Here is a 25,893-nt window from a genome sequence, read left to right on the forward strand (position 1 = left end):
GACTTGCAGAGATGATTTTTTTTTCTTGGTTTTTTTGTAACTGCTTGTATCCTTATTTCTTATCTTAATATGTAAGAAACAATGCCTCACTGGACCAAAATGAAGGAAGGGACGTTTTCAGAAGCAGAATTGATGTAAAAACAAAGTGTCAACAAAAAAGATATTTTTTTGCATGTGTTTTTTTTTTTTTCCAAAAACAAAGCTTCAACTTTGATGATGTCTCTTATCTTCTGCATGGACCTAAATTAATTCACATAATTTCACTGGGTCTGAGTTTATTTTTTTAACACAATGATCTGGAGGATATAGATTATTCTTCTAGCTCTAAAATTCTGTAAGTTTATTTTCAATAGGACATCACTAAAAGCAGCTCTACATTCTTTCAAGGTCTTTTAAATACTTCATCTTCTTAGTTTGTAATGGCAGAGGTGAAATAGGGGGAAAATACACTTGAAAACAATTTTCAATATGGGTCATTCTTTGCTTTGTTTGAAACTCTGTTATGGCAATCATAGTAGCTCCATTAGTTCATTTTAAAATTTTTATTAGGCAGACAAAATTCAGTTGCACTCAATTTCAGCTAGAACCTAGCAGGAAAGAAACTAAACCAAATGGACATTTTTCTTAGTACTTGACTTTCAGATTGTAAGTGGAGAGAAAATAAATTGATGTGAAGAATTTTCTTAATAGAAAATCTTCCTTAATATCCACAATAAAAATATTAAGAAACTACAAAAGACAAAGATTGAAAAAGACAGAAACTTTAATAGACACTGGAGACATATAGCACAGGAGATATAAAACACAGGTGAATGTGAGTCTACAAGACATTGCATAAGGGATTTTTCAAGTTCTTTAAAGCTTTTTTCCCTTCAATCTCTAATATCAAAAAACTTGCCAATGAAATTTGCATAGATTTGATGATATTGTAATAACAAATCTGAAGTGAACAATTCATAGTAAAAATCTTTTAAAGGAGAAGTTTTGAGAGTTGGAAAGGACTTCCACTCCCAAATTCCACATTGATATTCTTGATAAGCAGCTATCCAGACTCTTATGCAGATTTTCAAGAAGGGGGATCATAACATCAATGTTTCATCCTTTAAAGAATAAAAATAATGAATTGAAAAAGGGAGAAAGATAAGAAAATAGTTGACACTTAAAATGATTACCTGATGCAGTACAAATACCCATTAATTGAAGAAATATTGAAATATGCTTGCTAAATTCCATTTACTAAGGCAGGAAAGTTGGTTAATAAATTTGAAAATGATTTTTATTTCAAAAGGTCAAAACAGAAAGGCATCTGATCAACTCTGAATTCACCATAAAATTCAATTAGTCAGTAAATATCATTCTTTCAGCATTCTAGTTATTATTTTGGTTTCAACAAAGACTGTATAAATATTGTTTGCACTCCTAGAATGAGATATCTTTGCAAGGAAAATAATAGAAATTGAAAAGTAATCATAGAAAATTTGCCTCATTAAAATATATTCACTGTAAAGTTGTCATTCAATTTTAACTAAGCTGTTTTGTCTTTTAATCACCCTCTTCTTATCTTTATCACTTTCATTGCTATATTTAGATTTTTGAGGCCTATATTTGAACCTGTATGACAATATAATTCTCATCATTGAAATCTTAGAAGTCATTTAGTATAATCCCTTCTTTAAACAGATCTTGGTTCTAGGTAATACAGTAGGGTGCTACAGGTATAGATTTTCTAGACTTTATCAGACTTGACTGCTTCATTGATCAGGTATCTTTGATGGTTTCTCTTTACTAAAAAACGTAAGTTCAGTGTGTGTGTGTTTGTGCACAATTACTCACCAGGATGGTAGTCTTAAGAAATGACCATCACTAAAAAATTTAAAATTCATTTAATTTTTAAATGGACCTCCCCCCTCCACATTAATACTCAGCTAACAATAAAAATTACTTCCACAATGATAAAAATATTTTTGAAAAACTTTATTCGACACATTTTATTTTGCAAAAGTCTGTTTTCTTAGAAGCAATTAATCTTCTAAAGCATGCATGTGCAGGCAGGCAGGCACACACATACTGTTTTTACCAGAAATGCTTGATAATGGTCAGCAAGTACAGAGTGGGAGTGAGGAGACATTACTAAACAATGTGATAAAGGCCAAAGAGACAATGAAGCTTCCAGGCTAACATTATGGGTACAAAGGTGCTAGTACATTTGACCCCTTTTTACTATAATATTGATTTGTAATCCTTCTGTTGGAGCTAAATCTTTGATCTTGCATAGATTTCCAGATGCTGGTGAAAACCCGATTTTGGCATACACTGACTATTTTTGAACGAAATTATACCGAATAAGTGTAAGAAAGGGACCTTAAATTTAGGGACCAGAGTAATGAAACTGACCAAATAAATGCTTGGCAGAGGCCTCCCTTTGGCAATCGTTTTCAAGCTATGATAGTATTTAATACTGCCACTTAGTCAATATAAATAATCTCAGGAATACTGCAATTCAGACATCCTTCCCAGATGCCCTAGACAAATTCATCATAGAAGCTAATCCAAAAATAAAAAGGTTATCATTTGTGTTCTTTAAAAATTGCAAGTGTAGGGGCGGCTAGGTAGTGTAGTGGATAGAGCACCGGCCCTGGAGTCAGAAGTACCTGAGTTCAAACCTGGCCTCAGACACTTATTACCTAGCTGTATGACCTTGGGCAAGTCACTTAACCCCATTGCCCTGCAAAAACTAAAAAAAAAAAATTGCAAGTATAAAGACTGAGAATTCAACTTAAGCGTTAAAATGTCAGAATTAGATTAGATATACAAAGAGGAAAAAAAGAAAGAGAAAAAAGAAAAGACATACAAAGACGAAGTCTGTGGTAGTAGATAGAGGTGAACCTGTGGAATCTGGAAGATTTTGAAGAGAAGGGTTCAAATTCAACCACTGAGATTTTTATTTGGAAAATCCATTGCCCTGTTTTCTAATCATTAAACATTGAGGGTTGGAACAGCTAGGTTGCGCAGTGGATAGAGCACTGACCCTGGAGTCAGGAGTACCTGAGTTCAAAACCGGCCTCAGACACCTAATAATTACCAAGCTGTGTGGCCTTGGGCAAGCCACTTAACCCCATTGCCTTGCAAAAAAAAACAAACTAAAAAAAATAATCAGTTTCAGATCTATGTGCCTATTTCAAAACCAGTCTCTGGTCCTTTTTACTGTAGGACTGTGAGCAAAATCAAAGTCAATCATTTAAAGATTAAGTTATTAGTTATGTTGCAAGGGAGAAAAATGCCAGGAATCCAAAGGGAAAAAAACAAAAAAAAACACAAAGTAGCATCTGCCATCAAGGGCCTTCCATTTCAAGGAGGAGATGCCAGATTCTGGGGGCAGTGCTCTTGAGATGGGATGTGAACTGCCTCAAGCTGGGATGACTTCTCCAGGCCTTGGTTTTGGCCTTCCTCTGTCTCACAGGGCAGGGGCGGAAAGTGAGCCTTAATGTGCGCTGTCTCTCTGGAGGTTACTATCCTACTCGGTGGAAATCAAGCTCAAGGTATGAGAAGGGAAGGAATTCAAAGGTGACAACTGGACCCTCTTCCCCGAGGCTTTCCACGCTTCCCACCTGTTCTAATAAAAGGCGCCTTGAGACTCAGACTACTTCTCAAATCCCTGATCTTTTGTTTACCACCGCGTGCTTTGCTTTACGGCCAGCTTTGCGACACCGGTCCAGGCAGGGCGACTAGGCCTTCCGGTTGGGCGGGGGTGGGGGTGGCGCCCCCCCCCAGGAGCCAATGACAGTTGCTCTTTGAATGCTCAACGGCCAGGGAAGAGGGGCCCCGCGCGCAGGCGCGGCCCTGCGGGTGCAGCCTCCCCCTGAGGCCGGGCCGGGGAGGCCCCGCTATGCAGCTCACCGTGTACTGTGTGCGCAGGGACTCCAGCGAGGTGACCTTCTCCATCCAGGTCGACCGGGACTTTGAGCTGTACAACTTCCGGGTGCTCTGCGAGCTGGAGTCCGGCATCCCCGCCGAGGAGGCGCAGATCGTCTTCGCGGAGAACACTCTGGAAGACAACCACAGATCCTTGGCGTCCTATGGCCTGAAGGACGGCGACGTGGTGGTTTTACGGCAGACGCGGCGGGAGGCGGCCGGCTCCCCCGGGGAGTTCACCGGGATCGACTTCAGCAGCATCGCGGTGCCCGGCAGCATCGCCGTGGCCGGCACGTCGGACTCGCAGCTCCTGCTTGCCTCGCTGTCCCCCTCCGCGGGGAGCTTGTCCGCAATGGCGGCGACCCCGCAGCTCACGGACAGCCCGGCCGTCCTCCGAGACTTGCTCCTTTCCAACCCCCACGAATTGTCTCTGCTCAAGGAGCGCAACCCCGCCCTGGCCGAGGCCCTGCTTTCCGGGGATCTGGAGGAATTTACTAGGGTTTTGATAGAGCAACAAGAAGACCAAGCCCTGCGGGATGAGGAGAGGTTCCGGCTCTTCGTAGCCGACCCCTTTGATCTGGAAGCCCAGGCCAAGATAGAAGAAGCCATCAGGCAACAGAACATTGAGGAGAACATGTCCATAGCTATGGAAGAGGCCCCCGAGAGCTTTGGCCAAGTAGTGATGCTTTACATAAACTGCAAAGTGAACGGCCATCCTGTGAAAGCCTTTGTGGATACAGGTGCCCAGATGACCATTATGAGCCAAGCTTGTGCGGTACGGTGTAATATACTGAGACTTGTCGACCAGCGGTGGGCAGGGATCGCTAAGGGTGTGGGGACCCAGAAGATTATTGGTAGGGTGCATCTAGCTCAGGTTCAGATTGAAGGAGATTTTCTGGCATGTTCTTTTTCTATAATAGAGGAGCAACCCATGGATATGCTTCTAGGTCTGGATATGCTCAAGCGACATCAGTGTAACATTGACCTTAAGAAAAACGTGTTAGTAATTGGAACGACAGGCACACATACAACCTTTCTTCCAGAGAGGGAACTTCCAGAATGTGCACGATTGGTATATGAGCCAGGGCAAGATGACCTGTGTTATGAGGAGAAGCTCTTCAAAAAGCTTTAGAAGATTCAGAATGTTAGAAGCCATGATGCCCATAGTATATTTATGTTGTATAGGGCAGGGAAGAATGATAAAGAAATAACCTCACAAGCGATGTTTTTACTAACTTGAGGTGGTTCTGGCAATTGAGCCCCTTCTTGAGTACTGTTCTGAAATCAGTAAAACGACAAATGTTTATCACTGTTTCTTTGTCCCAGCTTAGCCTGCTCATACAAGTCAGCCTTCAAGAGATTATTGCAACTAATATTATGAATTTTAGATTATAAATGTTATTATTATTAAATATGATAAAGTTTAGAGCTTCATATTAAATTCCAAATAACAAGGGAACAGAAGAAAATACCACCTCCCTTCACAGATCCTTTGTGCTCACACTTCTGCCAGAGGGCTCTGTCAGACCAGACAGCAAACTGTCCAAGTTTTGAGCTATCATTTTGTGTAATTCATTGCTAAAAAGAAAGTGGCAGGAAATCCTGCTATGGAAAACACCCATAACATTAAACTTTATCTCACTGAAGAACAGAAAGCTTATTTGTTGAAGCTTTCCAGATGTATAGTGCACAGATGTTTCTAGGTGAAAATGGGCTGTGTTCAGAATATCGGGATTTGAGTTAAACAAATGACTTTTACCAACATAAATGAACGTGCAATCCAAGATTAAATAATAGAAGAAGCCAATTGACTAACAATAAAGTTGTAACACTGAACTTGGAGCTTTCTGTTAGAATCTGGCAGAGCCATTTTCCTGCCCTGAAAAACAAAAAATACAGTAAAAGAAACAAAAAATACATTGCAGATAAAGGAAATGAGTTATAAAATGGAACTTCCATGTCCAGGAAAAAAAAAATTACTTTCAACACCTTTTCAGAACTCACAAAATAGATATAGACAGACATTATTTAGTTGCTGTGCCTAGCTTGGCAATTAATCAGAATTCCAGTGTTAAAAACACTGGTGTGACCACCTTCAGTGTAGATAATCCTTTGATGGAGGTAGAGCTATCAAGGCATATTCCCACCTGTAATTCTGAGTAATACTGATTTACCATTCCTCTCCAGAAAGTAATGTTGAAATGTGTGGAACAGGTAAATTGACATATTTATGTTTCTCATTAAATATTTAGTGATTTACAATTCTATGAACTCTATAGCGCTGTGTATCCATTATCTGCTGGGACAGATCATTAATTTTCTAACAACTATTTTGAAGGAACTTCATGAGTTTCTGTTTTAAAGTTGAAGAAATCTTATATATGAAGAAATCAACTATCATTATGAGATAGTAGTTTAAGACCACATTCTCAATGAGGAGTTATCTGGGAAATAGACCCCAAGGCAGCATCATAGGTCATTGTAGTTGATCAGAACTCAAAAGACTCATTGTTATCTGATACCTGTACCAATGACAAAGAAATTAGTAGTTTTACCAAGTTCTGGAGTGGAAACTGTCAACACTGAAGTTTCTTTTTTCATCCTGACTACTTCTTTAGAAGATGTCCTAAAGTTAAAATATACAGTAACTGAGAGCTGTTATGCCCTGCTAAACTTGGCTGAAATATTGAATTAGCTACTAAACTGCCATTTAGATGCAGTCTTTTTACCTCAATTTGGATCCATTGAAGAGGATGTCATAGCTAACATTTTTGAGCAAACTTGAGGCCTTGACATCAGATTTAATAATAGTCCTCAATCAAGATAGTCAAAAATCTATTTACCAGAGTGCCTAAAATTGGGAAATCCTATATACTGGAAGCTGTAATCCTCCTTCATAGACTAGAGAAGCTCTATTCCTTCACTGTTTTTCTTGCTACAGCCAATGACTGGAGTCTTATTCTTTGGTATGCTTTTGGGGGTTTTCCCTGAGTTTGTAGAAATATAGACCTTGGTAGGGGTTTTTTTTCTCACTTTGCTAGCAAAGAACATCATAGTTCCTAAATAACAGTGGAAAAGATGAGTTTGACTTGTCCTCATTTCTTTGACATATATATGTGAAGTATATGTATATAGATAAATATATATCTGCAAATAAAATATTGAGATATAATTTTAAATTTTTTTAAAAAATGGCCAAAATAATCTGTAATAATAAATTTGTCTATTGTGTTTGATTTAAAAAAAAGTTGTGGTGGAGTGGAAGCAGAGACTTGGCACTGCATACAAAAAGAAAACTTTTCTCATTAATATGATGCATTCTGGAATAAAACAGTTTACCCTTTAAGAAGAAGAAGAAGAAGAAGAAGAAGAAGAAGAAGAAGAAGAAGAAGAAGAAAATTCTCTTGAAATTATTATTATTGATAAACTAATTTTGTGCACATTGAATGCCTATTATGTTCTTGGACTAGTATATAATTAAGATATAATATGTATGCCAACCAGAAACCTAATATTTAATGGATGAGATTTTTCCTTTATGTATACTGACTATTTAGAAGAGGAAAGAGGCAGAATAATAATGAGGTGGGTTTTGATGTTCTAGTAAATTTTCCCAAAGAAGAATTAAGTGATTTGGAAATAGGTGCTAATAATGTTGGATATCTACAACTGAAAATTCTGATAGAGTCAAATTATTTGTTAATTTCTTTTAAAAAAAACTAGAAGCATGAACAAAGAAATGAAATGGTTCCTGCCTTCAAGGAATGTTGATTCTACCAGAGACAAGTGCATAGAGAAATACATAAAAATTTATTTAACCCAGTTTTTTTTTCTTTTTTTTTGGATATTATGAGTGGGAGATGCTAACATCTGAGATTAGGAAATGTTTCATAGAGAAGTAGTGCAATGGTTTCCAGTAATTTCAGAGAGTATATTCATTATAGGTTTTTTAACCACCTTATAGGAAGTGATTAAAAATGTATCAAACTATGCTTTTGCTTTAAGAAAACAATGAAACAAAGTGATTGCTTGCCTAAAATGAATATTTTTTCTAAAATTATTTTAGAGTGTATATTGAGAATATTTTTAGAGCAAGTATTAAGAATCTTTGGAAATGTATATATTTTTTTGACATTTCACATCATGGTCCACTGTGTTGCTATGGGATCTTTGTTAATTACAACATCATCTCAGTGACCTAGGGTAAAAACTATTTGAATCTAGTTTTTATTAATTCCTCTTCTCCACTTTGCAAATCCAGGCACTATTCAAGTGTCCCCACATCCTTACCAACATTTAATTTTTCTCATATTTTGCCACCTTGATAAAAGATTGTTCTGCAGTTATTTTGTTTTTCTTTTGTTATTATGATATTTGAACCTATTTTTAAACTTTTTTAAACATAATTTGAGAAATATAAGATCGCATTTCATTTTAAAATATAATCTTCACAAGTTTAGGATAGAAGAAGTAATAATAGCAGTTAAGGGGAAAAATGAGATTTTCAGCTCAACATGAATCAGAAATATGATATTGCTGCCATCTTTGGCTACACTGAAAAGCATAGGAGTAAGAAGGTAATAATTGTCAAGTTTCAACTGTGGTTATTTTTTCCATCTTTAAAATTGCATTGATCTTTTATTTTTTCTGTATTAACAATATATATAGATATAGATATAGATATATAGATATATATTCAAATTTCACTCGCTCCCCTTGAGGACTGCTCCAGCTGCATCCCCCTAATATTTGCTACATTGGTCTGGTTTACTGATCTAGCATTATAAGTCTAAAGATTCTTAAGAGTGATAGTGCAAGTGCCTCATTTTGCAGATGGGAAATCTGCAAGTGACTTCAGTAAAATTCCTAGCTGGAAGAGCTTTGGTCCAAACCCAGGTTTTCTAACTTCAGAGCCAGGGCTGTTTCTACAGTAGCTTACTGTCTCCCCAATATTCCCCAATATTCCTCAAAACATTTTACATTTTAGTTCCTTGTACTGTCTCTATCCAGCACATCATGCTTAATAAAAAAACAAAAGGGGGGAAATATTTCAGCAAACATAACCAACAAAGCCATGTAACCTGAAAATATATACAGAAATCCCCACCTGAATTGCCCCACTTGTTCAAGGAAGGCAGTGGGGTGGAGACACATTGTCTTCAATTATGGGAAAAATCAACCAGCTTGTATCCCAAGATGGTGCAAGTGAACACAGGACTGGAAACATTGCAATTGCAGAGACTCCAGGATCTTGAGGCATGGAAGGATGGTTAAAGTGGTGGTAGTGATAGTTTGATGTGACTTATACATGTTGTCAGCTGTCTGTCCACAGAGAGCCTTGCTGCTTCAGCTAGATTTCATTGCTTGCCTGTGGATAGTAGTTGGTAGTTGGTAGGAATAGCTGACTCCTTTTCCACAAGAACTGCTTCTGGGGCAGCTTGGTCGCACAGTGAATAGAGCATAGGCCCCGGAGTCAGGAAAACCTGAGTTCAAATCCGGCCTCATACACTTAATATCTAGCTGTGCAACCTTGGGCAAATCACATAACCCCATTAACTTACCAAAAAAATTGCTTCCAGGAAAAGATGACTGATAGCTGGGTTGGAAACATTTCTGGGAGATGCTAGTACTCCCAGATCTATTTGTTAGTGGTCGATGGTCATCATCATTACCAAAATTGTTCAACTGGTGGCAATTGTAAATGAGAAAGAAAAGACATTTCTCCACAATGATTCCATCTCTCAGTATGGATGCAAAGTCTAGAAACAGGATATTGCTATTCTCAAGGCTCTTGTGTCCAGGACAACTTTTTTTGCTAGTGACTTCTTTGGAAGCTTTAGATGAGGACTGCCTAAGATGGGATTGTCTGATGGTTTACTACTTTAAAGAATGAAGCCAAGCTACCACAGAGCTCTCACTAAAATGAGAAGTCCAAATGTATTGTCTATTGTTTCAATAACAGCTTTAAAAAGTATGATTGGACAACCCTGCTTTAGATCGAGGGTTATGGATAATTTAGTTATTTCCCCAATTTAAATTTGCTTTCCAAAATAATTGTAGCAATTTCCAACTCCATCAATGCATTAGTGGACCTACTGTTTTATCTCCCCCCTTTTGTTAACTTTACTGATTTGCTTTATGTGAGGTAAAGCATCAGGAGTATTTTGATTTACATTTATTATTATTAGCGATTTAGAGTATTACGATCATATGACTGTTAATAAGTTGTGATTCATTTCCAATTTTTGAAAGGAAGATCTATTTAACAAGTTCATTTAGCACAATACACTAAAAGGAAATAATATAAAGAAAGATTTAAACCAAGGCCTTGGAATTTAATACAATCATCAAGACCAAATCCTAAAGTTTCTGTGTTGCTTCTCAAAATTGTTGCCATTAACTTTGAAAATAAACAAAAAAAGCTTAATTCTAATTTTGCATTACTGGATGGTAAATGAAACAAACTAGAATAAATATAACTATGTTACTTGTAAATCACAGACAGTTTTTATTTAAAAAAAAATAACTCCTAACATATATTTCATGCATTCCATGTAATGTAGTACAAGAGCAACATTTAACATAATTGAAACTTCTTTAACCTAAATATGCTTGCTCCTTGAGTGAATGCTAATAAAATTATTTTGAGAAAAACTGAAATGGTTAGTATTTACTCATTCCAGATTACATCCTAGATGAATGTTTTTCTGTGTTCAAAAATACTAAACCTGAAAATTTAGAAACCATCCTGACTTCATTTAAAAGTAAACATAAATTGGAGCAGCTAGGTGGTGCAGTGGATAGAGCACCAGCCCTGGAGTCAGGAGTACCTGAGTTCAAATCTGACCTCAGACACTTAATAATTACCTAGTTGTGTGGCCTTGGGCAAGCCACTTAACCCCATTTGCCTTGTAAAAAACTAAAAAAAAAAGTAAATATAAATCCCAAACTTGTATTGAAAAACAGTCAAACTTCATTTTTGATTTTTTTCCTTTAAAAAACAAAGTTGAGGTGCAGCTCGTTGGTACAGTGGATAGAACACTAGCCCTAGAGTCAGGAGGACCTGAGTTCAAATGTGATCTCAGACACTTAGTAATTACCCAGCTATGTGACCTTGTGTAAGCCATTTAAGTTGACCAAGAATCAGTGATCAGGATTTCATTTCTCATCTACCACTCATACTGGACATGTCAGATAACCATCTCATTCCATTCACTGTTATAGAAGCAATAGTTAAATTACTATATTAGATGCTCTTCATCACTCCTAGGCTTCCTATGCAATGTTTGATTGAAAATCACTATTTTTCCTATAAAACTTGATTATATTTTCTCATTCTGCTTTGATCAATATAACCTCTTTCATCACTCGCACTCACCTCCTAGCTTTTGGACCTCTGTAACTGAACTAGTTTGACAACCCATGCTTCTCATCATTTGACTACCACAAACACCACTCTTTGCGCCAGCTGTAGATTTCAAAAACAGTTCAACAAATATGTGCTACATATTTGCTTTGTCTTTTGACAAAAGCTACCGCAGCATATTTATGAATAGCAAATTCAACATCTGCTTCTCTACTCACTGTGATCAGGTCCAATTTCAGTGTGTATCAGAACGGGGTGAGTGGTGAGAAAAAAACTGTAATATCATTTTCAGTGGATCTATAAGGTCATGTCTTTTCGAAATGTATATGACCAAAAAACCATTATTCATCATTATAGCCCTATAGTCATCATAGCCTCCAAATGCTCTACTGTCAGCACCTTGTCTCATTCTTTCAAACCCAGTTCTCCTTGTAATGCTATTATAACTTTTGCCAGCCCCAGATCTTTCATAAGGATCTGGGTATGGCATAGATAACTATTAGTTTGTTTTGTTCTTTAATGCAAAAGGATTCAGTTATTTTATTTTTTTCTACCAAACATTTGTTTTTCCAATGGCATGCAATGGTAATTTTTACCTATCATTTTAGTGCAAAATTCTGAGTTTTATATTTTTCCCTCCTTCCTTTCCCTTCCCCCTCTCCCCCACAGAAAGCAATCTAATAAAGACTCTAGATTTATAACCATGTTAAATAAAGATTCAAATTGATCGTGTTGTGAGAGAAGAATCAAATACAGACAGAAGAAAGAAAACATTAGAAAAAGGCGACATAAAACAACTTTTTAAAAATTGAAAATAATAAGAATTTGTCTTCATTTAAACTCCATAGTTCCTTCTCTGCTATTTTCCATCACAAGTCTTTGAAAAGTGTCTTTGATTATTGTACTGCTGCAATGAACAAATTCATCATGGTTGATCATCACTCAATGTAGCTGTTAATGTGTCTAAAGTTCTTCTGGTTCATTTCACTTCAAGAAAGTTTTTTTTCAGGTTTTTCTGAAATCCCATCCCTCATGATTTCTTAAGGAACAATAGTATTCTATCACACACATATGCCATAATTCATTTAAAGATTCCCCAATTGATGAACATTCCCTCAATTTTCAATTCTTTGCCACTACAAAAAAAGCTACTATGAATATTTTTGTACATGTGGAATTTTTTCCTTTATTCATGATCTCTTCAGGATATAGATCCATTAGTGGTGTTGCTGGGATCAAAGGGTATGCACTTGTATTGTTTTTTGGACATAATTCCAAATTGCTCTCCAGAAAAGTGGATCAGTTCACAAATCCACCAACAATGCATTAATGTCCCAGTTTTCTGGTATCCCTTCCAAAATTGATAATTTACCTTTCTAGTCATATTGATTAATCTGATTGTTGTGAGATGGTAGCTCAGAAATGTTTTAATTTGCATTTGTCTAATCAATAATGATCTAGAGCAATTTTTAATGGGACTATAGATTGCTTTGATTTCTTCATCTGAGAATTGCCTCTCCATATCCTTCGACCATTTATCAATTGGGGAATGATTTTTAAATATAAATTTGATTCAGTTCTCTATAAATTCTATAAATAAGTCCTTTGTCAGAAACACTATTATTTGCCACATCATTTCATTTAAGCTTTTTTAAAACTAAATTAAAATTAAATGAATATTTAATTTAGTGTATTCAAATTATCCAGTTTGTTTATTATAATGTTCTCTATCTCTTCTTTCTTCATGAACTGCTCCTCTTTTCATCTATCTAAAAAATAAACTATTCCTTGTTTTTCCAGTTAGTTTATAGTATCATCTTTTATGTCTAAATCTTGAAATCATTTTTATCTTATCTTGGTATAATGTATAATATACATTAATATTTTATACCAATGGTATAATGAAGGGTGTGAGATGCTCATCCGTTCCAGGTTTCAGACATGCAATCTTCTTATTTTCCCAGTAGTTTAATGCAAAGTGATTTTGTATCCCAGAAACTGGAATCTTTGGGTTTACCAAACAGCAGATTATTATGGTCATTTTCCACTATTTATTTTGAACCTAATTACTCCACTGATCTACTACTCTATTTCTTAGACAGAATCAAATAGTTTTAATGACTGATGATTGTAATATAATTTTATATCTGGGATGTCTAGACCCCTTCCTTTCCACTGTTTTTCATTAATTCCCTTGATATTCTTGACCTTTCGTTCCTCCATATGAATTTAGTTACAACTTTTTTCTAGTTCAGTAATTTATTTTTAAAGCTTGATTCATATGACATAGAATAAGTTATTTAATTTAGGCAGAATTGTCTTTTTATTATATTAACTCGTCCTACCCATGAGCAATTGACATTTTCCCATTTATATATGATCTTATCCATATAAAAATTATTTTATAGTTTTCATATAGTTTCTGAATTTGTCTTAGCAGGTAGACTCCCAAGTATTTTGTACTGTTAGCAGTTAGTTTAAATGGAATTTTTCTTTCTATTTCTTGCTTCCATTTGTTGTTAGTAATATATAGGAATGGTGAGTGACGATACATGTGGGTTTATATTATATCCTATAAGCTTGGTAAAATTAAGACTGGTTTCAAATAGTTTTTAAGATGATTTTCTCTAATTATACCATCATATTATCTGGAAAGAATGAGAGTTTTGCTTTTTCATTACAGATTCTAGTTCTTTCAATTCCTTTTCTTCTATTGTTAAAACTAACATTTCTAATTAAATATTGATAAATAGAGGTGACAACGGGCATCCTTGTTTCACTGCTGATCCTATTGGTAATGCTTCTAGCTTATCCCCCATTACATATAATGCTTGTTGAGACTTTCAGAAATATCATTTTAAGGAGCACTCCATTTATTCATAAGCTCTCTGATGTTTTAATATGAGTGGGTGTTGTATTTTGTTGAAAGCTTTTTCTACAACTATTGAGATAATCATATGATTTCTGATAGGTTTGGTATTGATATGGTGAATTATGCTGATAATTTTCCTAATATTGAATCAACCCTGCATTTCTCATATAAATCCTACTTGATCATAGGATATTATCCTTTTGTTTAAAATTTTTGCATCAATATTCATTAGGGTAATTGATCTATAATTTTCTTTCTCTGTTTTGGACTCCTCCTGCTTTAGATATCAACATAAAAAGGAATAAAAGGAATTTCCCACAACTGTTCAACTTATTTTTCCAAATATTTTATATAGAATTGGAACTAATTGTTCTTTGAATGTTTGGTAGAATTCACTTGTGAATTCATCTGGTTTTGGAGATTTTTTTCTTAGGGAACTAATTGATAGCTTATTTAATTTTTGATGTGGTCATTTAAGTATTTAATTTCATCTTCTTTAACATGAGCAATTTATATTTTATAAATATTCATTTCACTTAGATCAAATTTATTGGCACATAGTTGGGCAAAAGAGCTCAGAATTATTAATTTTTAATTTCCTCCTTATTGGTAGTAAATTAATCTTTCTAATTTCTGATACTGGTTAATTGGTTAATTGTTTTAATCAAATCCAAATAAAAAAAAATTGATTTTTTTCATAAAATCAAGTCTTGCTTTTATTTATTAGTTCAGTAGTTCTTACTTTTGATTTTATTAATTTCCCCTGTAATTTTTAGAATTTCTAATTTGTATTGAGGACTTTTAATTTGTTCTTTCTCTAACCTTTTTAGTTGCATGCTCAGTTTATTGATTTCTTCTTTCTCTATTTTATTCATGTAAGCATTTACAGATTTAATATTTCCCCTAATATTTTTGGCTATATGCTATAAGCTATAAGTTGTGATATGTTGGCTCATTATTGTCATTGTCTTGGAAGAAATTATCAATTATTTCTATGATTTATTGTGTGATCCCCTCATTATTTAAACTTAGGTTATTTAGTTTCTAATTAATTTTAGGCCTAGCTCTCCAAAGTCTTTTATTGCATCATGATCTGAAAAGAGTATATGCAATATTTCTGTGTTTCTGCACTTGATTATGAGGTTTTTAATGTTTTAATACACAGCCAGTTTTTGTGTAGGTGCCATGTATCATCGAAATAAAATATAGAGTCCTTTCCATCTCCATTCAATTTTCTTCAGGGCTCTATCATATATAAGTTTTTCTACCATTCTATTTACCTTCTTACCTTCATTTCTGTTTATTTTATGTTTGCAGTTATCTAATTCTGAGAGAGGGAGGTTAAGGTAGAGTTTTTCTATGTTTTCTTGTAACTCATTCAGCTTCTCCTCTAAGAATTTAGATGTTGCATTGCTTGGTTCAAACATATTTAGTACTAAAATTACTTCATTGTTTATGGTACTTTTAGGAAGAATTAGTTTCCTTCCTTATCCATTTTAATGAGATATATTTCTGCAAATGCTTTGTCTGAAATAAGGATTGTCCCCACCCCCACCCCCCCGCCCATGTTCATGCCCACACCCTTCCCTTCAACTGAAGCATAATATATTCTGCTCTAGCTTTTTACCTTTACTCAGTGTGTATCTCTGTGTGCTTCTTGCAAGCAGAATATTACAGGATTCTGGTATTTAATCTGCTTTGCTATTTGCTCTCACTTCCTTCCTTGTTTCCCTCTATTACAAAACTACCTCCCCCTTTTGCCTGTCTCTTTACAGCCCCTCCCCCTTTTAGTGTCTTAATTTTTAAAAATCATTCCATCAAAATCACGGCCATAACGTGAATGTCCATACCTTCAGCCCAATTATTCAACCTCTAATAAAGTTACAGTTCCCAAGAGTTATGAGAATCTTCCTCCCAGATAGTGATATAACCAGTTTAATCTTTTTGGATAGCAATCTTTTTTCTTTTCTCCTGTTTATCTTTTAATGTATCTCTTGAATCTCCTGTTTGAAAATCAAATTTTCTGCTCAGTTGTGGTCTTTTTATCAGGACAGTTTGAAAAATCACCTATTTAATTAAATGTCTGTTTTCTCCTTTACAGAGACAGCTCAGTTAAGCTTGAAAATTGATTCTTGGTTGTAATCCAAGCTCCCTTGCTCTGCTCAATGTCATATTTCAGGCCTTTTGATCATTTAATGTGAATATAGCCAGGTCCAATATAATCCTGACTTGGGTCCTTGGTAATTGAATTGCTTCTTTCAGACTACCTGCAGAATTATCTCCTTGATCTAAAAAGTCTACAGCTTGACCACAATATTTCTCGGTGTTTTCATTTTGGGATCCCTTTAATGAGGGATTGTTGAATTCTTTCCATGGCTATTTTTACCCTCTTTTTCCAGAATATCAGGATAGTTCTCCTGAAATATTTCCTGAAGAATTCTGTTCATGCTCTTCTTTTGACCCAGTATTTCAAGTAGTCCTATGATTCTTAAGTTGTCTCTTCTGGATCTTTCTTAACAGTCATATTTTTCACCAATAACATATTTTACATTTTCTTCTACTTTTCATTCTTTGTTCAAAAATTTTATTTAACAGATTCTTGGTTTCTCAAAAAACTATTAACTTAACCAATCTGTTTTAGCTTTTGCATCTCCTTTTCTATTTGGTGAGTTCAATTTTTAAAGGTTTGAAATCTTTTCTTCCATTTGCTCAATTGTCCTTTTTAGGGAATTATTTTCTTTTTACGTTTCTAGTTTTTAAAGGATTTGTTTTCTTCTGTCATTTTTTTTCTTGCATGGTGTTAAGCTTCTCTTGCTTTTTTTAATTTATTTTTTTATTCTCATTTTGTACAAATTTTTTTTACATTAATAAAATATACTTGTTTACAAGTAAAAAAAAATACCCATCCCCCCATGAATATAGATAGACTTGCTTGGGTGAAAAAATAAAGGGGAGAGAAAAAAAATAAAAATAAAAAAAATAGTAATAATTGTAGGTATTGCCAGGTGGCACAATGGAAGAAGCACCAGCCCTGGAGCTATGAGCACCCAAGTCCATATACAGCCTCATAAACCCAATAATCACCCAGCCATGTGACATGCAAGACACCCGATCCCTACTGCCCTACAAAAACCAAGAAGGAAAAAAAAGACCCAAAATAAAATAAAATAGTAATAATAATAGTAGGGGTGGCTTGGTGGCAGACAGAGCATTGGCCCTTGAGCCTGGAGCAACTGGGTCCAAATCCGGCCACAGACACCCAAAGATCACCCTGCTATGTGGGCACAGGCAGGCCACCCAGCCCCACTTGCCCTGCACCCTCCCCAAATAATAACAAAAAAATGTGTTTCAGTCTTTGTTCCAACACCATCAACTCTGTTGTGGGTGGATCACATTCTTTATGATAAGTCCATCACAAAAGTTACTTCCATATTTTTCCACCATTGCCATTGCTGATTGCAACTCCCTCCTTTCTTATTTCTCCACTACCATGTACTATATTTTCTCTCTCCTTTCACTCTGACTCTGCTGTAGGGACGCTGAGTGGTGCAGCAGACAGATCCCTGGTCCTGGGGCCAAGAAGCCCTGAGCCCCATACCGCCCTTGAGGCCCAGAATCCACCTGGCCCTATGGTCCTGTGCAGGCCATCAAATCCCAGCCCCTTGCAAGAAGTAAAAAAGAAAATGTGTTATATCTGACCACTCTCCCCCCATGGTCCATCCTCTCCTCCTTTATTCACATCCCCACCCCTTCCCCCCTGCTCTCCCCTCCTTCTTACTCCAGATGTCTATACCCCATTGAGTATATATGCTGTTTCCTCTCCTAGCCATCTCTGATGAGAGCAAAGGTTCCCTCATTCCCCCCTTGCCTCCCCCCTTCCATATCATTGCAATAGCTCATTGTAATAAAAAAAATCTTATTATGTGAAATATCTTGGACTATTCCCCCTCTCCTTTTTCTTTCTCCCATTACATTTCCCTTTTTTCCTATTGCCTCCATTTTTTACACCATATTTTATCTTCAAATTCAGCTTTCTCCTGTGCTTCAACTATAAAAGATCCCTCTACCTGCTCTATTAACTGAGATGGTTCATATGAATAATATCAGTATCATTTTTCTATACATGCAGTTCATCCTCATTAAGTCCCTCATATTTCTCCCCTCTCCTCCAATCTCCATACTTCACCTGAGTCCTGTATCTGAAGATCAAACCTTCTGTTCAGCTCTGGCCATTCCAAAAGGAACCTTTGAAATTCCCCTGGTTCATTGAAAGTCCATCTTTTTCCCTGGAAGAGGACATTCAGCCTTGCTGGGTAGTTCATTCTTGGCTGCATTCTAAGCTGTTTTGCCTTCCGGTGTATTGTATTCCAAGCCCTACGTGCTTCCACTGTAGTTGCTGCTAAGTCCTGTGTGATCTTGACTGCCGCTCCATGATATTTGAACTGTGTCCTTCTGGCTGCTTGTAATATTTTCTCTTTGACTTGGGAGTTCTGGAACTTGGCTATAATATTCCTGGGGGGTTGGTTTTTTGGGATCTCTTTCTCTGGGGGATCGGTGGATTCTCTCCATTTCTATTTTGCCCTCTGCTTCTAGAATATCAGGGCAATTTTCCTGTAGTAATTCTTTGAAAATGATGTTAAGGCTCTTTTCCTGATCATGACTTTCAGGTATTCCAATAATTTTCAAATTATCTTTCCTAAGTCTGTTTTCCATATCAGTTGTTTTTTCAATGAGATATTTCACATTTTCTTCAAATTTTTCCTTTTTTTTGGTTTTGAAGTATTGATTCCTGATTTCTGGTAAATTCATCAATCTCCCTGAATTCTATTCTTTGTGTGAAGAATTTGTTCTCCTCAGAGAGTTTTCTTATCTCTTTTTCCATCTGGCCAATTTTGCTTTTTAAAGCATTCTTCTCCTCAATAACTTTTTGAACTGTTTTATCCATTTGACCTAAGCTGTTTTTTCGCATGCTATTTTCTTCAGCATTTTTTTGGATTTCATTGACTGAGCTGCTGACTTCATTTTCATGTTTTTCCTGCATCTCTCTCCTTTCTTTTCCCAGTTTTTCTTCTAACTCCCTCATTTAATTTTCAAAGTCTTTTTTGAGCTCTATCATAGCCTGAGCCCAATTTCTATTTTTCTTGGAGTCTTTAGATGCAGGAGCTTGTGCTTCCTCATCTTCAGACTGAGTGTTTTGATCCTCCTTGGGCTCATTTTCAAAATATTTCTCAATCGTCTTCCTCTTGTTTCTTTGCTTGTTAATTTTCCCAGCCTAAGCCTGTTTTTTCGGGTGCTTCCTGAGCTTTTGGGACACTCCCACAAGGGTCTCAGTGTGTGAGGTTCTGTCCTCCCTTCTGGTCTGTGAATGACCATAAGTGACCCCCTCTGCCATGGGGCCAAGGTGGGGGGCCCTGTTGTTCTATGGGGGGCCTAGATTGGGATCAGGATCTGAATGTGGTCAGAGCCCCAGAGTCCTGTTCCAGGGGCAGAGGACAAAGCTGGGCAGTCTCTCTCTCTTCACTCCCCTCCCTCAGCTCAATGGGCTCATGCCCTGGGGGCTCCTGCTTATGGGCTCCACCTGCTTCTGTTTCTGGGTCTAGGCTGCTGAAAGAACAAGCTGTTCGCTGTGTGCTCTGGAGGCTGGGCTCCACATGCTCGTTCTGGCAGAGGTCCCCTGCTGTTCCCCCACTTTGTACCTGGTGCTCCCTGGGGTGCAGCTCAGGAGACTCCCCTGCTGCTGTGAGCCGCAGCTCCCAGTGCCCTGGGACTGCCTCTGGGAGGCTGGAGTTCTTTTGCTCTGGCGGGCCAACCCTCCAGTTGGCCACCCCTCCGTCCCCGGGGAGCAGAGCCTTTCCTGCTCTTTTCTAGGTTACCTTGAGTAGGAGAACTCCCTCACTGGGTCCTTTTGTGGGTTCTGTCTCTTGAAAGTTTAGTTAGAGTCCTTAGTTTATGAGTTTTTATTAGAGAGCTCCTAAGACTGGATCCCTTCATGTCTCCATCTTGGCTCTGCCCCCTTCTCTTGCTTTTCTTTTCCCAATTTCTCCATTTGATTTTTACCCTCCTTTCTGATCTCTTATAAGCAGTCTTTCTGTACTAGAGAGCAATTCATATTCCCTCCTGACGCTTAAACTGCCCTTCTGCCCTCCTTCTCTTAGGTAGTATCCTATCTTCAAGGTAGCATTCTATAGACACTGCTTTTCCTGTTCTTTCTTCATTTTAGGATTTGTTACCTTTCCCTACGGTTTTGTGTAGAGACCTCCAGTCTTGAGAATCCTAGGGGCCTTGCTTCCTGGATTTAGGAACTCCAAGTGGGTTACTCAGTGGATCAACTAATTAGAAATGCCAGAAGCTTTCTCTAGATTGTCTGTGTTGGAGAATACGCCTCCCTGTGTCTGAGGCTGGATCTGGGCTTTCCCTGCACAACCTAATCACTGGGTTAGGCCAACAGGACTGGAAATGCCGGAGGTTCTCTCTGGATAGTCTGCACTAGAGAAGTCCCATGTCCATACCTGGGCCTTTGGGAAAGGTGAGAACAACTTCAGCCAGTTTATACCCAGTTCAGCAGAGCTAATACCTAATTTTATGTCTAGTTTAGAAAACCAGTTGTTAAAATGGTATTTATAATCAGGGGTCTCTCTAAGATGGACACCTAGAAAGCCACTCAATGTGGAAATAACAAATTTATTTTTTAACTTTCTCTTGGTTAATGTTGATCTGCACTACAGCATTTTCCAAGGACATAGTAATGTTCATCCTGTCCATAAGTGAAAAAAAAACTATCCTTACAATATTAATTTATTCATTCAAAATTCATTACACCTTTGATGAAATACTACATTTTAATCCCTTCATTTTTGTTACTTCAAACATATAACATAAAGAGAAATAGTACCAAACAACAATAGGATGAAAAACTATCATATGTTTGTTCTTTGTGTTATGTCCACCATGTTGGTCCAATGGTTTACCTGAGCAGCTGCACTGGAGCTCTCCCAATCTGCCCTCTGCACACTCCCCAGTGGCTTCTCCCATCACTGAGGTTTTCAGATTAGTTCCCCAACTCACTGTGCTGCCAGTGCCCTAGGTCTCTGTTTTCTACTCCACTGTTAAAGACCTTGTTGGGAGATGTTCTTTTGTGGGTTCTGTGGATCCAAAATCTTTTAGGATCCTTGATTCATGTTGGTTCTGAGGGAAAGCCAGGAGAACTTAAAACAGTGCTTGAATTCTCTCTCCCATTGTGACTGGAACTCTAATAGCTTTTAGTTTTTAGGAAAGATCAAAATGAGTATGAACTTTTGCCTGGCTCCTCTTGAGGATGTCATTGTACTTGTGCCCTATTCTTTCTTGTGCTTATTTAGAACCTTTTTAGCAATTTACTATATGAAGCAAAATTCATGAAGGATTCCTCTGTGTTCCTCCCTTGAAACTCTCCTGACATTGCTATCACATGTGGCAAAATTTCAATGCTGAAAAAAAAACTGAATATTTTCCTCCTTGCTCTAGCCAAAGAGAAATCATCTAAGGCCCACAAAGACATTATTGTCAGTGTTAGGATTAATTTAATCAGTGTGCCTCAATACCTAATCCTTTTCCACACTGTTAGACCTGAATACTTTAACCTATCTGCGTCTCATAATTTCTCTAACTTTTTTTAAGTGCCAATTTGACTTCATCTTCCACTTGGTCTACTTTCTTGGGTATAGATGAATGGATGCCTGATGTCCAACTTTCATTCCAAGAAAAAACATTGAACTTCATCAGTTGAGCAAAAGCAGCCCCTACCCTTCTTAAAGTTTTCTCAACCTTCAATGTTCAGCATCATCTTATTCCATCAGTGATAGTGATAATATACTTGACTTCAGCTTGGCTTCAATTGAAGAAATGCAGAAGTTGTAATTTTTTGAGAGGTATTTGTTCATATCCTTTAATCTCTCATCTACTGCAGAGTAGCTTTTGATCTTATATATTACTTGTTGATATATTTTATACAGCAGACTCTTTTAAGAGATTTCTTTTCTGTTCTATTTGATTGTTTTCTTTATTACAGTAGAGTCGTTGATTTTCTTTGTGCATTTTTTTAATTTAATGTAACTAAAGCATGTGGGATAAAAATTCACTTAAAAATATAGAAACTGCTCTGAGCAAAAAAGAATGTTATTTTAGCTTTTCTCAAGAAACGGGTATACTCCAAGTCTCACAGAGGTAGTTAAGATCAAGGAGCTGCCTCAAGGTGACAGTCAAGCAAGATTATAGGGCCTAGCACATTTCCTGTCCCTAGTCCTCTCTCTTCTAACCTGATTGGTTAAGGTTTTCAGTTACAATCTTTATGTGAAAAATCTACCCAAAAAGAGAGAAGAATAAAAAGTTTTTATAAAATATTACTTCACCATCCAGATGGTGAGGGTATTAGAAGAAGATTTCTAATGACCTTCTGTTAAATGAATTAATGACTGAGAATGCAAGGTTTTCTAAGGAACTCTACTATCTTCTTGGTTTAGTACTGATCAAACAAGAATAGGCAGGTTACTGTTCTTACAATCTATTATCAGATTGGTGGCTAACGAAGACTGCAAGGTCACTTCTCTGGAAGTATTCCACTATTTCCCTCCCTAACAGAATCAATGCAAGGTCTTTTTGGAAATAGTCTACTGTTTCACTCCCCAGCAGAATCAGGAGGATGTCTGATTGAGAAAGCAAGGCCTTACTCTCTCTTCTACTAATAGTCTAAGAGTAAATTTTCTGTCTTTGTTTTAAAGATTTTTAACCCTGAGAGGACTTCACTAAGAATGTTAATTCTTAAGAGGAATATTCCACTCAAAAGATATTTGTTTTATGATTTATATACTTGTTTTTTTCTTTTAAGAATTCATAATCTTCCTATTGGTTAGTGATATATGAATTGATTCTCTTATAGTTTTTAATTATTATATGAATATTAAGATTACATTTAAATTGAAGTTTATTTGTGGAATATGGTAAAAGGTATTTATCTTACCTAATTTCTATTTGACTGTTGCCAGTTTTGCCAGTTGTTTTTATTAAACAAGGAGGTCTTTTTAAAAAGATATTTCTTGGGGCGGCTATGTGGCGCAGTAGATAAAGCACCAGCCTTGGAGTCAGGAGTACCTGGGTTCAAATCCCGTACCAGACACTTAATAATTACCTAGCTGTGTGGCCTTGGGCAAGCCACTTAACCCCATTTGCCTTGTAAAAAAAAAAAAACTAAAAAACTAAAAAAACTAAAAAGATATTTCCGTTTTCAGGTTTGTCAAACATTAAGTATTAGAGATAGGGCATTTAAAAATATTTATTTATTTCATCAATACGCAACTATATATTTTTGAGGTACAAAATTTCCTTCCACACTCCATTCTCACCTCCCTCTGTTAGCAGCAAACAGGTTAGCATTGTACATATATCTTTTGGACAAACATGTACACACATTAGTCATTTTTGGTATGAGAAATTAGTATTAAGGGAAATAAATACATAAGAAATAATTTTTATAAAGTGTTCATCAGATTCTGAAGGGTTGGTTTTTCTTTCTTTTTTTTCCTCTGGATGGGGATAACATTGTCCATAGCCAGTCTAATACAGTTGTCCTAGCTCTCTGAATTGCTGAGAGTTGCTGCTTCCATCAAGGTTGATCATCTCACAATGTTGTTGTTAATGTGTACATTGTTCTCTTAGTTCTGCTCTATTTGCTCAGCATCTTGTCCTGTAAGTAATTCCATGTTTCTCTAGAGTCTGACCACTTATTGTTTCTTATAAAACAATAATATTCCATAGTATTCATGTACCGTAACCTATTTAGCCATTGCTCAATTGATGGGCATCCCCTCAATTTCCAATTCTTTTCCACTATAAAAAGAGCTGTTATGAATATTTTGGAACATGTAGGACTTTTCCATTTTTATCTAATTTCTTCTAGATATAGAACTAGAATTGGAATTGCTGGGTCAAAGGGTATGAACAATTTTATTGCTCTTTGGGCATGGTTCCATATTGCTCTCCAGTATGTTTGGATCTGTTCACAACTCCACTGACAATGCATCAGTGTTCCAATCCTCCCACAACGTCTTCAACATTGATCATTTTCCTTTTCTCATTTTGGCCAACATGAGAGGTACGAGGCAATACCTCACTGTTGTTTTAATTTTCATTTTTCTAATCAATAATGGTTTGGAACATTTTTTCATAGGAGTGTATATAGTTTTAATTTCTTCATTTGAAAACTGTCTATTCATATCCTTTGATCATTTATAAATGGGGGAATTATTTATAAATATGATACAATTCTCTTTACATTTTACATGATATTTTATTACATGTAATTTTTATTGCATCATAGTCTGAAAAATATGCATGTATTATTTCTTCCTTTCTGCCCTAGTACATGGTCAATTTTGCTATAGGTTTTTGCAGAGAATGATGGGAGTATTCTTGCATTATTTCCTGCACTATTTTGTTTATGCTTTCCAATTTTTCAGGTTTTTCTGGGAAACAAATGATCCTTCAATTTTCTCTGTTTTTTAAGATCAATAACTTTTTCATATATGAAGATTATGTGTTCTTTTAATATTACTTCTTTTATTTCTCTTCCAAATTATTTTTCACTTCAATATTTTTGTTACCAATGAATTGTTTGTTCTCTTTTTTGCTGCTTTAGAGAGACTCATCACTATAGACTGAAATTTTTCTATTCTGCTAAGTATTTCTGCTGTATAATTCATAAATTCTACTATTTGTTTATTTTTAATGTTTTTCTCTCAGATTTTCATTTTTCTTTTGAATTGATCTGGAACCTGCTGTTGGTCTATTTCTAGGACTGAACTGCAAAATATTCTCAGTCACCTCTCACCTTGTAGTGTATATTTTTCACTTTTCCACATCATTGTTCTAAGTAGATTCAGGAAAAAAAGGAAGAGACTAAGCTAGAGTCCAGTCTCCTTTTCTTCAGTCATGCAAATTAGACCTCTGTCCCCTTCTCTCCAGTTTTAGTTCATTGAGCTCCCTACCTTTTGGTAGTGTTGTTTGCCATGTTGTTGTCATATACTCAGGAGTCTTTGCAGGCTTAGGGTTCCCTGCTTTAAGAGTCATGTCAGAAAAGAAGGAATCTTATTCTCTCTCTCTCTCTCTCCTATACTTTTCTCTCTCCTCTCTATTTTATGTGGCTAGGAGATAGCAATGGCTGCTACTTGGTGAAACTGAATAATGGGGAAAAAAGAGGTGAGGTTGGCTGGCAAAGATTGCAGTAGGTAGCTGTCTGAATCCCAAAGCACAATTTGTTGGATTAGTTTGTATTACTTGTCAGAGTGACACAGGGAATTATGGGCACAGATAAATACTGTAATTGGAAACAAATTATGTAGTGTTTTTTGCCATACTGTTAAAATGTTTAAATTCTATTATTTTTTATTTGTGTGTGTATATGTATGTATATGTGTGTATGTATGTATATACATAATATATCTATGAATACACACAGAGGAAACTGATGCCTGTAATTTTTTCTGTACAGTTAAAATGTTTCCTCTTAACCTTTAACTTTGACTCTGGTCATGCTTTCACCAGTGGGTCAAGCTAGATGCTAAATTAGACATTTGACATTAAACCAGGTGGGGGGGTTCATCTTATAGCCATACCTCCAGAAGTAATCTCTCCAATATAAGACCCCTGACCACTCTCAAAAAGCAAACCTTCCAATACAGTACCTGGACTACTCTCAAATCATGGCCCCTCC

General features: G+C 36.3%; 1 protein-coding gene across 1 annotated transcript; it reads left to right on the forward strand.

Annotated features, from left to right (window-relative positions):
• Positions 1–3,772: 3,772 nt before the first annotated feature.
• LOC141501179 (protein DDI1 homolog 2-like) lies at positions 3,773–7,130 on the forward strand. Its single transcript, XM_074204928.1, has one exon. The coding sequence runs from the start codon at positions 3,887–3,889 to the stop codon at positions 5,042–5,044; it is 1,158 nt and encodes a 385-aa protein (XP_074061029.1). The 5' UTR covers positions 3,773–3,886; the 3' UTR covers positions 5,045–7,130.
• The last annotated feature ends 18,763 nt before the right edge of the window (positions 7,131–25,893 follow it).

This window comes from Macrotis lagotis, chromosome X (genome assembly GCF_037893015.1).
Source record: "Macrotis lagotis isolate mMagLag1 chromosome X, bilby.v1.9.chrom.fasta, whole genome shotgun sequence".
Lineage (NCBI taxonomy): Eukaryota > Metazoa > Chordata > Mammalia > Peramelemorphia > Peramelidae > Macrotis > Macrotis lagotis.

What these genes read in the sequence shown, in the direction of transcription:
- LOC141501179 (XM_074204928.1), top strand. Translation starts at nt 3,887, where the DNA reads ATGCAGCTCACCGTGTACTGTGTGCGCAGGGACTCCAGCGAGGTGACC.